This window comes from Lithobates pipiens, unplaced genomic scaffold, assembly GCF_037356315.1.
Source record: "Lithobates pipiens isolate NorthernLeopardFrog02 unplaced genomic scaffold, aLitPip1_a1.2 Scaffold_22, whole genome shotgun sequence".
In the NCBI taxonomy this organism is placed as follows: Eukaryota; Metazoa; Chordata; class Amphibia; order Anura; family Ranidae; genus Lithobates; species Lithobates pipiens.
The window spans coordinates 144,658,916-144,674,609 of NW_027507784.1; the positions used below are offsets into that span (position 1 = coordinate 144,658,916).

The 15,694-nt window shown below is 33.5% G+C and overlaps 1 protein-coding gene across 5 annotated transcripts in view; it reads left to right on the forward strand.

The window, feature by feature from the left end:
* The first annotated feature begins 213 nt into the window (after nt 1-213).
* The window catches only part of SATB2 (SATB homeobox 2), a 254,032-nt gene continuing 238,551 nt past the window's right edge, over nt 214-15,694 (forward strand). Inside the window, exons 1-3 of one of the 5 annotated variants that reach the window (XM_077448434.1) lie at nt 214-269; nt 4,452-4,794; nt 6,085-6,306. In XM_077448434.1, the coding sequence (XP_077304560.1) occupies nt 4,737-4,794; nt 6,085-6,306 (280 nt within the window). In that variant the 5' untranslated portion in view covers nt 214-269; nt 4,452-4,736. Of the gene's footprint in view, nt 270-3,783; nt 4,052-4,182; nt 4,795-5,011; nt 5,134-6,084; nt 6,307-15,694 lie in introns of those variants that run through there. The other 4 variants (XM_077448435.1, XM_077448436.1, XM_077448437.1 and 1 more) reach the window with 4 other exon arrangements.

The following is a 15,694-nucleotide window of genomic DNA, read 5'->3' on the forward strand; positions in this document are numbered from 1 at the left end:
TATCTATCTATTTATGTATCTATCTACCTACCTATCTATCGATCTTTCTATCTATCTAATCATCAGCAGCCACAGTTCACCCAATCACAACATACAATAATTGCGACCAATCAGATAGCAACAATTCAATGTGAGTCTCAGACAATTATTTATATTTGTTGGGAGCCAGGAAGCCCAGTATTATTACCAATTCCTCTTTGTGGAGGGTGTGTGTAGCCAAAGGAGCTGGCATTTCATGTACACAATTGGGGCGCCCTACAGACTACAAGGTAGGACATTTTACATGATCTCTATAATTGCATGTTTCTAGGAGTGGCATGAACTTTACTTATTAGTGAGCTAATAAAGCTTATACTTTCAACTTAGTTAGGACTTTTATTGAAGTGTTCATTTTGTTTTCAATTGCACTTTAATAATATGTAACTGATAAAGAAGTCTGCCACATGTAATAATATATATATATATATATATATATATATATATATATATATATATATATATATATATATATATATATATATATGTGTGTGTGTGTGTGTGTGTGTGTGTAAAGACGTACCAGTTTTATTAACATATATATATATATATATATATATATATATATATATATACATATATATATATATAGTATATCTGATGTAAGTATGAATTTGACAGTGGTCATTTCAGCTGTAATACAATGGATGCTGCTTCTTTCACATGGTGCATGTATGTATGTAAACACATACTCCCTTATATTAAAAGGGAGTCACAGACTTACTTTACAGTATGGGTTTGGAACTCAAGCACAGCTATAACAGCAGCCTTTTTTTTTTTTTTTTTTAAGGAAACCCTGCAGATTTCGTTGCCAGTTTTTTTTTTTTATTTTTTTTTTATAGTAGGTAGCCCGATATTTAAAATCTTGCCCTGGTAGGTAGATAGAATCTTATGGCACCAATGCCAAAGCAAACCGTATGTACGTTTGTACGGGTGGCAGTAATCCCAAATATCGGTGACCCCGGTCCACCTTAAACAATGCCTCCTCCGCGGGACGGGGTGAACTGCTATGACGTCACTCAGGAGTTGCAGCTCTATAGACAGCATGCTGTGCAGTGAACCTATTCTACTGAGTGTACATTAGAACAACGTGCAGGCTGTAAATACATGCAGATAATTAATTACAGTTTTAATATGCTGTTACAACTATTGATCTTTAATTGTCGCAGGCTTGTACTGCCGTAACATACTGTAAGCCTTCAGTTATTAGAATATGAAAATGTACACATCATTATTTTATACATAGCCATCTATAATACTGCAGAATAAAAATACACAACCTAGGAACACAATAAAAAAAAAAAAACCTATATATTTTTTGTGACATTTTCTATAATTGGGTTTATGTAGTACACAAGCTCCAAGCAATCTTTACATGTAGGAGGGTGAGAAAAACATGGGACTTAAAAATACTGTACATATATTTAGACCATTTGAATGCAATGATATCAAGGAGGCAATCTGCTGTGACTTCCTGCTTGCAGGAATCATATCATGCAGCAGATGTTCAGACACCCAGGTACTGAGCACCTGCTGACAGGCTGCTGGGAATCACACAGGGTCCTCCAGGTTGGCTGCTTTCCAGCCCTACTGGGCTACTTTGTAAAACTGTGGCATATTTCCTTGTTTTAGAGCTAGCCCAAAAGGTTGTCTTCATAAGTCATATTATTAATACGTGTTCCTGGGGAAAATAAAGGCAAATCTTTATATATATATATATATATATATATATATATATATATATATATATATATATATATATATACTGCGATTCTACAAATAATCAATACCCCTTGATTTCGGCTACTTAAACCAGTGTTGGGTTAGTTGACCCCTGGCAACCCTAAAACCACATTAGTGTTATCTGAGCTACTGTGGAGCAGCCAAGTGCAATCATTAAGCCCTGACCAGGGTCAGCTAGAAGGAACACAGTACTGTATAATACTCTATATACAAAAGGAATCAGCTGATTACAGATGGGAAGAAACCTATAGCTTGTGGCAATCTGATATAGAAGATATGCATTGGCTAGTTTGTAAAGTTGTTGCTTCTTTTCTTTTTCTTTTTTTTTTTTTTTTGTTGTTTCCATAACCAATATTAATAAAAGCTCATGGGTAGGGAAAAACCCCTGAAATCTTTGCTTTATTTTGTGATTTTACAATTAGTCAATGCCCTTGTTTTTGGCTAGTTGACTCCTGGCTACCCTAGAACCACATTAGTGGCATCTGATCCACTGTGGAGCAGCCAGGTGCAAACATCAAGCCATGCAAGGGTCAGCCAGAAGAAGCAGAGTACTAGTACAATATGCATTACAAGTCAAATGATTACAGATAACATGAAACATACAGATTGTGGCAATCTGACATAAAAAAAGAATGCCATGGCTTGTTTGAAAAGCTGTGACCTTTTTCTTATTTTTTAGAGCTAGCCCAATAGGCTGTCTGCTTATGATATTATTAAACAACCTATCTACCTATTTTATGGCTAGTGTGAAAAGCTGTTGCCAGTTTCTTCTTTTGTGTTCTTATGATATTATTAAACTATATATATATATATATATATATATATATATATATATATATATATATATATATATATATATATAATAAAAGAGGGAAATAAACAAATTGTCTTTGCTATTGTACACATATATTCTGGCCCTTGATCATGGCTATCTTAATGAACTTCTGGCAACCCTATAGAACCACATCTGATCCACTGTGGAGCAGCCAGGTGCAATCATGGAATCATGACAAGGATCACAGTACTTTATAGTGCTATGTACAAAATAAGTCAAGTGATTACAGATGGAATAAATAGTACATTGTGGCAATCTCCCATTTAAAAAAATAAATAAAATGCCATGGCTAAGTTTTAAAGCTGAGGCCTATCTTCTTTTTTGGGGCTTGCCAAAAAAATAAAAAATTGTCTTCCAATAATATTTCTTAAAAATAAATAAGAAAAAAAAAAGAAAGAAAAAAGTATATATATATATATATATATATATATATATATATATATATATATACAGGCATGCCCCACTTTTAAGTACACAATGGGGTTTATTTACTAAAGCTGGAAAGTGCAAAATCAGGCTCACTTCTGCATAGAAACCAGTGAGCATCCAGGTTTTATTACCGAAGCTTAATTGAACAAGCTGGGGTCAGAAGCTCATTGGTTTATATGCAGAAGTGAGCCTGATTTTGCACTTTCCAGCTTTAGTAAATGAAACCCATTGTGTACTTAAAAGTGGGGCATGCATATATATATATATATATATATATATATATATATATATATATATATATATATATATATATATATATATATATTTGTATTATTATTATAAATAATAAACATTGCAGGAGAGGGAGGAATAAAAACAAAACAAACTTTTATTTTGTTGTTGCACACACATTTTCTGCCCCTTGATAATGGCTAACTCCAGTGGTCTTTTGTGAATGGCCACCCTATAGAGCCACAATCCTGGCAGCACAGCCAGTGTGGATCAGAGGGAGCAGCCAGGCGCACTTATTAAAGCAATACATGACTGTGAATAGTCCTGTATATCACACAATCACTTGTCTACAGTATAAAGCTGAATAAAACACATGCATTGCTGCAACCTCCTTAATAAATCATTGACAATAAGTAGACATCCCCACCGAATATTACCTTGGAACCGGCTGAAGTACAAGTACAAAACACAAGAAAAGTAACAGAGGGATAAGCTTTGCATGCAGATCACAACACAATAATGTCTCCTAACACAACACACACAATATCGCTCCAGCGCCGTCGCGTAGTCCGGACAGTCCAGTAAATGAAATAGGTCATGTGCTCTGCCATGGCAAACCTTGCCCGGTGATCGTGTCTGGAGAGGAATTTAAGGTGGCACAGACTGGCATCTCCTCTTCACCTCCACAGTCCCTGACACCCACTAGGATAAAAACAAAACAAAAAACTGAATAATCTTGTAATAAAGATCTTTCTCCGGGCAGCAAATCCAGATGAGGTTAGTCGTCCTTCCTCTGTGTGTGTCTCCCTCCTCCTGTAGATGTGTGTATGTGTGTGTGTGTGTGTGTGTTTTTTTTTTCCTTCCTGTGTCCTGATCCTCCCCTCCCCATATCTGAATCAGATCCTCTGTCTCTAGTCTTCTTCTTTTTAATAGCTGCATACATACTTGCATGAGATCAAGTCTGCATGGGGGTGTGTGGGAGAGAAAGACTGAAGAAAAAAAAAAAAAGCTGATATCAGGAAAGCAAGGACAGCCCCAACAGGACTTCACGTAACTAATAATCAGCGCTGTCTCTGTGTCTTGTGCCAGTCACTTTGTGTTTCTGGCAGACTAAGAGACATTGGGGCTGTCATCCTGATTTTTTTTTTTGTGTGTTGACCTTGTTCCTCGCTTGCAGCCATCAGAAGGGGTTCTCCAAGTGAATGGTGCCACTCTGCCACATCTTCAAGTGCCCCTGCATTGCTTCTTGGCCAAGAGTTGCTTGAAACAGTCCCAATAGAAGACAGATTGTGAGCTCTGCTGCCACCTCTCCACTCTGCTCAACACCTAGCCTCATCTACAAGGCAATAAGGAAGAGAATAGGACAGAGCATATCTACACAGCTGCCTGGGAGACAGAAAGGAGAGGAGAAAAAAGGGGAAAAAAAGGGAAGACAAACGTAACCAACCTGGAGTCTTTACTTATGATCCATGGGCAAGGCTTTAGCCCATCCCAGGCTACCTACAGACAGACATTAAGCAGTAAGTAGCTAACACAAAACTGCCTCATGACTCTTTTTAACTCTATTTTGTGACCTCTGTATTTCTTTAGAGTTGTAAAAGTGTGCACTGAGCATCCTAGCCCCCCTCCTTGAATGCAGTGTTATTGCTGTGTAATGAAGCAAGCTATGTGTGTATATATATAAATATACATACACTTATTTTTTTTTACTACTTGGAAGTTGCTCTTAAAGTTTATGGCAGTTTCTTTTCTATAACTTGTGAACAATTCTGGTCATTCTGCAGCATATCACTTCAGCCTTGCCCAGCTACAGGTTCTGGGGTCACTGCATGGACTTATATTCATATTGTCTGCCATAGGTAACTTATATAGACTTGTATAGACCTATTTACATTCAGTTGTTTTTTCAGATAATTCTGTAGATTAAGCATAGGCCTTAGCAATTAATATAAAGAACATGTTGGCATTGTGCAAAAGAAGGTTACTTTTTTAGGCCTAGGCAATCTATTAAGTTAATGTAAGATGTCCTGTATGAATCTGTATGTATATCTATTTATCTCTCTCTCTGTACATATATATATATATATATATATATATATATATATATATATATATATATATATATATATATATATATATATCTATCTATCTATATATATATACAGTTATATCTATATAGATATATAGACAGATAGATTTAAACAAAATATATTACGTTAATGTAAGATGCCCTGTATGAATGTGTATAATGTGTGTATATATATATATATATATATATATATATATATACATATATATATACATATATATATATATATATATATATATATATTTGTATATATATATATATATATATATATATATATACATATATATATATATATATATATATATATATATATATATATATATATATATATATATATATATTTGTATATATATATATATATATATATATATATATATATATATATATATATATTATTACTATATATATATATATATATATATATATATATATATTAAATTGTCCATATATATTTGCTGCATGGATAGCTAGGTAGATAGATATATAGGTCACAGCTAATTATAAGACAAAAGTGAGAAGCTTTAATTATTGTAATTATTTGAGTTTTGTATTATAGTCATTATTTCGCTGTGAAATCTTAAGAGTTGTTTATGGCTAGAAGTAGACACTTATTTTGCATTAGAGCTACATTTATTATCTACTTTGTATACCCAAAGGAATATATGAGCTCCAGCAAGCCCTCTCCATATGCTTCTACTTCTTTTCTAACTTTTCCATTTAGACCCCTACTACTGTGATCTGCCCGGACAAGCATTGTCCCCAAACCAGAACAGTATGGAGATGAGAAGCGATAGTCCCAGTCTAAGGGACAGTCCGGACCGTCGAAGCAACAGTCCAGATACTAAAAGTCCTCCTCCAATCAAAGTGGCCAGATTGGAACAGAACGGTAGTCCATTAGGAGCCAGAGGACGACCGAACGGCTTGCTTAGCAAATCCGTAGGAGGTAATATAACAGCGTTTTTAATGTATACACAACAAACTGGCAACAACAACACAATGACTTGGAGTGTCAGGGTTCATGTTGACTATGGATTTTCCTCTTTGGTGTTGCATTACAGGAAGTTAGTGTAAGTCTCATGTTCTTTTGTGGCAAGTGGAAGAGTGGGGTGACCCAAGGGTTGGCATGTTGTAGGCACCGTGCCACTATGAGTTGAGTTGTTGGCAGCTGTGTGTCACTGTGATCTAAATGTTTCTAGTTATTCCTAGACAGCTTGCAGCTAATTTCTTTTCCTGCTTTCACTTCTTGCCTATGTATTCTGTGAAATGTTCATGAAGTGCGGTTTTGGTAGCTATCATTAATCTACACTGAAGGTGACAATATCTGATTGTACTGATTGCCGTCTCTGTTTAAAGTCAACATACACAAGTTGCAGTTAATGTTTTTCATAAATTTGGAATTGTATTTTCAAGCTATGCAGTTGAATGGTTGTGGGTTATTGTATTGGATTTGCCATCATTGCCTATCGTTGCATGAATAAGCCCCCTAATTCTGTATGGTGAACTGTATGGAGAGCCCTATTAATATAATTATCAATTAAAATGATCTGAGACAATATAAGTATTCTTTTATTTAATACTTAATCAATAATTTGTGTATGAGTAAGGTATACTATGATTAAAAAAAAAAAAAAAATTGGGGCTATTTTTTTTTTATGTGCTCCAGTTTTACTACATCTAAGTTATACATTATCCATCTAAGAATACATTTCCAACTTACTCTGTGCTCTTAATGCTTAAAAAAGATGTAAGAAGCCTAATAAATTGGCATTTTCTATAAATACCTGCAATCATTTTTAGAACATAAAAACAGGTTAGTTGTGAATATTTAAGTATCAATAGACTGTTAATGAGTGGTAGCTAGTTAAAGACTTAGGCTGACTCTTTGAATTAAACATTCTAAACATTAAGGGTATTTAATTGATATATGTATATATGCTTGCATGCATTTACTATACAATCATACCGTTATATATTTATATGTATATAATTATATAATGGCATAACCTATTGGTGAACTAGATAAAGGTCAGAAAATCTTTTTTTATATATAAATTATACAGTATATAGTTAGTTTGACATTATAAGTACCTATTTATGTTCATTTAAATGACTGAGGTGAAATCAACTATTTATTATCCTCTGCATTATTAAATGTAAAAGCATAGTTATTAATAATATGATGTAGGTAGGTACGTACATACACCTTTTGCACCACAGAAAATACCTTTCTTAGTTTGTCAGTGTTAAACTGTGCAGTCAGTTTCACTTGTACATCCACACAGAGCTCAGTTTACATAGAGAACCCCAAATGCAGCCTTAAATTGAGGACGAGGCGTGTAAATAACCCTGGTGCCAGGAGACGTGATATTTAGGTTAATACTGCTCCGAGTCAGTCGTTTGCCCGCCTTGCAGACGTCCTGGATTGTGCCATGTGGCTCTGCTAATACGAATGACCCCTTGTGCTTGCTCTGACCGTTGCCCTTTAATCATTTGAAAATCATGTATAGATTCATCTGGCCGATAGTGTTTAGTTTTCTAATTAACGTCACAAATCTGCAGACAGACCACACTTTGTGCTTCTGTGATTGTGCAGCACTATGTGGTGACTTAAATTCTGCCGTGTGCTACTGATACTACAGCACAGGAACAGTTAATACAGACATTAGGCTCTGTCCAGAAAACAGTTTCTTTAAGAAGATCACTGAAAACAAGTAGAGATAAACTATTTTACTCTAAAACGCTTCTACGGTAAAAATTATGGTCAGGAAAATTGAAATATTTTTCTGTCTGTTCTAATATATAAAATATATACAACTAGGTTTCGCATTTTATGGCAACTATCTGTCTAGTGCTTTGCTGTTCCTGCCGATATCATTACCTTTTTTTTATTATTTACTTTTCTGTTTATTTTTTATTATATACACTTTAGGTATATAAAATATAGGAAGATATGCTAAAAAATATAATCTAAAACAGCATATATATTTTAAACAAAGTTATATGATGACTTAGTTATGATATTCTGTATATATATGATCATGTCTAGGGAGGACCCGCTGACCTTATGATATGAATGTCTCACGCTTTTTCCTTGGTTTACTATCCAATCATGGTTCATTTTTACTGTTTGTGCAATATCTATCTATCTATCTATCTATCTATCTATCTATCTATCTATCTATCTATATATATATATATATATATATATAGATATAGATATATAGATAGATATAGATATAGATATATGGACTACACATTTTATATTATTTTATGTAGATAGATGCAAATGAGCAAACTGAAGGATGTATGGCCTAGTCTGTTTTGTCAGTAACAAGTAATACGCAGATTTTTTTTTTTTATATATCTCTAGTCAACCTGTGTTTAGAGATTTACAATCCTATGACTACAGAGTCTCAGTCTTTCACTCTCTTGTTTCACCTATCATTCTTTACAACTATCATTACCTTTGATAAGTTTATTACACTTCGTACCGATCTACAGATATTGCAGTATGGATAAAATAGATGTGCGGATTTCACGTTATTTTAGTTGTTGCTCTTGTTTAGCAAGACTAATACCTTTACTCGTTAATTAGCACCGTCCATTTATGTGTGACTACTGATTTTTACATCTACACTGATAAGCAAGAGGGTAGCCTCACCCCCACTTTATGGCGTAAACACAAAGTTCCATTCAAGGAAGTTGACATGTTCACTATAGGATGGCGTTACATTTCTGACGCTGGATTAGGCCTCTGTGACTTTACACAACTCTTTCAAACATTAACCTGTATTTTTGAAGCTCCAGTAATGGCTGACACTTTAAGAAGCACACCTTATATTTTAATTTGGAGCACAACCTTAAAAGTTGAAATACATACTCTTGATTTTGAAAGAAGCATGTACTGTAGGAGGCAATGTTTTACCTATTATAAAATATGCAGCCTAACCTGTACTGCATGTTTCCATTCTGCTTTTCCGTTGGTTTTGAACTCACTCTTGAGGTATGTCTTTGGACAGAAATACATATTTAATTAAGTGAGAAGGATACTCAATTCTAAAGCAGTTAGGGGCGGACATCTTTGATAATTTAATGTTATTTGATAATTGATTTACTTGTTTGATTTCAGACCAGAAGCTTTTAGTGGAAACAGCCATTCAATTTAAAGGCTGTAATGATTATCAGTGGTCTATTTTGTGGAATCTAATTCAGTATCTTGTATACTTTTTTTTTTTGTATATAGCTATGGTGTAGGAGAAAAGCCTTTTTTTATACCCCTCTTAATTTTCTTTGTTCAAAAAATAAAAAGCCCTCTCTTGGGGCCTTTCAAAACCCAATTACACCAAATAAAATTAATTGGATTTGATCTTTTTTCAGTGTTTTTACTGTTTGGAAAATCCATATTTTTAAATTAAATATTTTTAAAATATCCTCGCTTTTGCCGAATAATTAACACTTTTTTAACCCTCGGGGAATCCCTTTTGCCAATAATAAAATTTTACAAAAATATTATAAAAATAATGTTGATGGAAGTTGTTTTATATACAGCATATATTGTTTTACTTTTGGTGTATGAAGCTGGACTGGCAAAATCGGCTGTGTTTGGTTTTTCGAAGGACAGTGTACAGACATGTAGTGACGCTAAACTGGTTGCCTAAACAAGTAGATGTTATACATTATGTACGATCAATGAAATGATTTGTCTTGCATCGGTGACTAGTATTAAGTTGCCATACCAGAGAAAGAAAAGGGAAACTTGACTTACAATAATAACAACACAAAAAAGTTTGCAATTTATTCATGAGCCTTGACAATGCAGCCATGTGTTAAAGTGGACTTTAACCCAGTTTACTAAGTGGTCTAGTGGTGAATGCAGATTTTTTTTTCCGATGAGATTTCAGCCACAACCTGGACATGATTATAACCACCAGACAGAGACAGACGGCTCAGTTAGGCACTGTGCCTACTGTATACAACTTGGGCTTCCAACCTAAAGCTGATGTATACCCTCTTTTCCCATCTTGTGTTTATAGTATAAGTATGGTGTGTCTAGGAAAACAGTACTGGTTAGCCAAACATAAATCTTTTGCTGAATTGAAAGGTACCTTCCTACAGTGTCAGTTTTAACTCATTTTTAAGACAAGTTGACGGCCAATTGGGAAGAGATGAAGGATATATATATATATTTTTTTTAAGACAGCTGATGATTTTTTTTACGTTTATCACCAAACCTTTATTGGACTCTAGCACTCAAATTAGGCATTGACAGTCTTTATATTGTATGCTCGATAATTTCTATGGATTGCTTTACTTAGCTGCATGAATTAATAATTTATATAGAACTGGGAGGTCCAAATAAAGATTAGATGTTCTCAGCATGAGAAATCACAAAAACCTTATTATACTTAGGTCAACAGTCATGTTAGAACATGCTTATTTAAATATGCGTGTTAGTAGTTACACAAAGGTAGCGGGTAATTAGCATTTTTCTATAAAACATATATCAGAGATGAAAGTTGTTTTTTACATTATTAATATTATTATTATTATACAGGATTTATATAGCGCCAACGGTTTGCACAGCTCTTTACAACATGAGGGCAGACAGTACAGTTACAATACAATTCAATACATAAAACATTTATAAAAAGTATAAAAAAAATATAAAAATAAGCTTAATGTGCATTTAATAGACAGATACAAATCTAGGGCAATACATACAAAAATATATATATTTTTTATTATTCCCATATAATAAACCCAGCACTTTTGTAATATGTGTTTTGGTGCTTACATTTCACTATGTCTATATGACCAACCTGCATATAGGCTGAACTGGTCTTTGAAGGATTAGTCAATGACTGAAAACACCTGCAGTCAGTGCAAAAGGTTGCACCTGGAGGACGGCTGGGACCAAGAGTGATTTGTAAAGTGTGCTTGGAGTATGAATTCAGTCATATACTGAAGGGATGACTGTGGGAATGCAGGGACAAAATTGTAAAGCATTATAGGGACAAAACTGTTAAAGCGTTCACCAGATGGACGAGTCGCTATATAGTTTGAAAATGTACCTGTTGATAAGAATGCTAAGTCATGCAGTACCTAACTAATTAGAGAAACAGCTTTATGCAATAAAGAGGCCTCATTCTTAAGTATTAATTCTCCATTGTAGTAACCCATAGTAGTAAATCAGACTTTATCTTGTTTTGGGCTGATTTTAGCAAAGTGAATTCTGATTAGTTGTTATCAGCTATTAGCTGTGAAGAATAAAAACTCTTCATAGAACTATATATATATATATATATATATATATATATATATATATATATATATATATAGATTTATAGAAGACTCAAAGTAACACATTTTTTTACAAATTTTCTGGGGTCAGAATTCTGGGGTCACAGTGTAATAAGCATTCCACTTCAGGTGAAATCATGTTGAATAGGTTTTGTACATCGTAAGCACAGAGCAGTGCCAAGTGCTCAGCTCATAAGGACTTCTATGCTGCCGATAGATGACTCTTTGATCTTGACTGCTGATCACCCAGCAATTCAATTATTGCACTGAAAAAATAAAAGCAGATTTTACAGTCAGACTGGGGATATTACATATACAGATTCTTGGGCTCTTTAAAAAAAAAATTCTTGCTAACCTGGATAAAAAACTATGTTTAGAACATCATCCCAGTGTGACTGGAAAACATAGGGAAAAAAATGATAACATTTATTATATTATTTACGGATAGGTTTTGTGGATTGTGTTTTGGGGATTTTGTATAATTTTTCTGTTCAGAAATACAACTTCATAGTACTAATGCACGCAGCAATGACACAGGAGGACATTGAATGGCCTACATACTAATGCAGTTTACCATACTGGCCTACCCAAAGGGGATATTTTCTAATATGGTATAGCAAACCTATACTCTTATGTCGTATATTGATTAATTTATGAATATATATTCTTCAGACAAAAATAAAAATGATAGATTTAATAAATAGCCTCTTGAAAGTTATATAACCTCTTCCACATATGCTAGTATTAACAATATTTTAAGCTCTACTGCCCCATAAGTTCCAAATAAAGGTACTCATAAAGAATGGGAGCTACCTAGCTCTGTTTTGCACATTCAAACATCAGAAATATATAAGGTTTTTATTATAAGCATATATATTGTTCTGTGTTTATACCTTTTTAGTCTACATACATTGCATTGAAATATTTTCATTTGCTCAAACAGATAGCAAAGGTCAGTCCCTTAGGTCATCCTTCTGCATTTATCATATTTCTTTATTAGGGCATATGTGCTTTAACTATATCTACTTAATATGTCTTGTATCTGTGTTATCCCTTGGTACTATACTTTTTAATTGTGTAGTTTTGTAGAATTCCATTTATATATATGTATTTATTGTTCCTATGGTAATTATTACCTCCATTCAAGTTTACCTGAAGTGACAAAGTATAGAATTAAAAAATGTTGCACACTTTTTTTAAGCAAAATTATCAATGTTTTGTCATTGATTGTTAGCCTATATAGCGATTGTACATATCAAAACTTATATGAGGGCCATTTAATCTTTTTTTTTTTTTTTGAAGAGCACAATTGTATAGATAGGTAGATAGATAGACCTGTATATGATATATTGTCAGTTGTATGTAGGTGTTGCTATATTTAGTAGATTCATATGCCCACATGATATTTTGTGTGTGCTCTAATTGATAGCCAACAATAATGAATGAGGCATCTCTGAAAATGACTGGAATTTACAAAAATACAATAAACTTAGTAAAAAAGGTAAAGCTTTGTCCTCTAATGTGCGAGGACAATATAACAAAGATATTTCCCTGTACAGAATTGGATGACAGAAGTGAACACTGCATCACCTTATTTACTAAACTAAGAGTGCATTCTCTTTCAAAGTGAACAATCTTCACTAGATTAACCTCATGATGTGTTGACAACCAATTCTGGTTAAGATGGGTTACTGTATACCATATACTATGTTTTGCAGGGAAAAGGTGATGCTCCACTGGTAATATGTTTTGTAGATTGTGTCCACAGAAAGAGTTGAAAGCTGTGCCAGTTAACTCCATTTTCACCCATCCCTAAAGACTTCTTGTTGGAATATCACATGTGCCTATTATATGCGTGTCCAATGTAATTGTGGCACATAACTGGTTGCAAGTAGAGGGAATTAGAAACTCAGATTAGAATTTCTAACCATGGTTCCTGTACACACTTTAACTAGCTAGACCATATCTCATACATGTGTGTTTTTTTCTATAAAATTTTTATATTAATGGTCCTTCCTATAGTTGAAAACATATGGTATAGTTATGTTAGGAATCCATCTATATTGGAATATACAAATGATGCTTAATGTAACGTGTCTTATAATAAAGGTACCTAAAATTACATTTTAAGTTTCGTCTAGGTAAAAAATACCATCATCTTAATTAGTTTTTGTGAATTTCTTGACAGATTTTAGAATACATTTTTTTCTAAGCTTTTGAACAAATACAATTTCCCATTGGCTAACATGGACAAATATTTAAAGAAAAACCTGTGAAGAAAAAAGCGCAATGAGTAATACATCTACATGTTTGTCTTTAAGGATTATAACGTAAAGTTAGGTCATTCCCAGGGCGAACTAAAACATTTTTACTTTTTGTAAAACACTTTCGTGAGGGTGTACTTTGGAAGTAAAATGTGTTTATCATAACAGAATTTACCAATTATTCTTAACATTTAACGAGCCCCAGTTTAAAAATGGGTCAGTGTAAGTTGGGCTTTGATATATTTGCACACTGTGTGTGTATATGTTTATGTAGACCCATCCGCACGTCATTTAGAAAAGCTCCTAGATGGTCTGGAAAACTCAATGCAACTTTATATGATATTCAGCCTTCCAAATAAATGTCAGTGGCTTTTATGAATAAAGTACTTATCTGCTATAAAAGCTTAATCTATGTACATTTGCATCTTTTTATTCTAAAATTTTCAATGTGTAGCAGACCAGTGGCATCCTCTTTTCTTCATGACAATCCATGCTGTTATTATACAAAGTGTCACTTACATTTATAACCCAGTTGTTATAATGTGGGTCCAAAATGGCACCCTTGGCAATTTTGTACTATAAGCAAGTTTGAGCAATAATAAGGAAATGGGGATCAAATGTGTAAATGTTAATAATTCACGTGTATAACTGCTTATTCCAAGGTTATTACAGGCCAAAAATATAATGAAAAGTGGTTAATCTGTCGTAGATCCGATCATTTCAAAGAATCTTTTGCTCAAACACAATTATTTACCGCAACAGTTAAAAGATCAATTTGGTCCAATTTGACTAGAATTTTTGTACCAGGGCCATTAATCCCTTTTTGATGAAACAAATCATTCATTGATTGATTGAAATGACCATTTAGTGAAATAGATTTCTGAAAGACATGATTCTTTAACCACTTCACACTCGGAAGGATTTACCCTCTTAATGACAAGGCCATTTTTCTTTACACGGCACTGCGTTACTTTAACTGACAACTGAAAGGGTCGTGCGATGTTGTACCCAAACAAAATTAATGTCCCCCCACAAATAGATCTTTTTTTTGTAGTATTTGATCATCTCTCTCGGTTTTATTTTTTTGCGCTATAAACAAAAAAGGCCGTCATTTTTGAAAAAAAAACAATATTTTTTACTTTCTACTATAATACATAAAAAAAAATATATATATATATATATATATATATATATATACATATACATATATATATATATATATATATATATATATATATATAACAAATTCATTCATCTGTTTATGTCAATATGTATTCTTCTACATATTTTTGGTAAAAAAAAAACAATAAGCGTATATTGATTGGTTTGCATAAAAGTTATAGCGTTTACAAAATAGGAGATAGATTTATGACATTTTTATTCTTTTTTAATTTTTTTTTATACTAGTAATGGCAGCGATCAGCGATTTTTAGTGGAACTGCAATCAGATACCTAACTGACCTTTTTGACACTTTTTTGTGAACCAGTGACATTAATACATCAGTGCTAAAAATATGCACTGACATTGTACTAATGACACTGGCAGGGAAGGGGTTAACATCAGGGGAGAGCAAGGGGTTAAATGTGTTCCCTGTTTGTGATTACTGACTGTATGGGGGACTGTGTGAATGGGGAAACACACAGATCCGTCTTAGCAGGAAGACAGATACCAGTGTTATCCTCTGACAGAACAGAGATCTGCCTTGTTACTTTGGCAGATCCCCGTTCTGTCTCCGTGGGGAACAATCGCAGGTGCCAGCAGACATT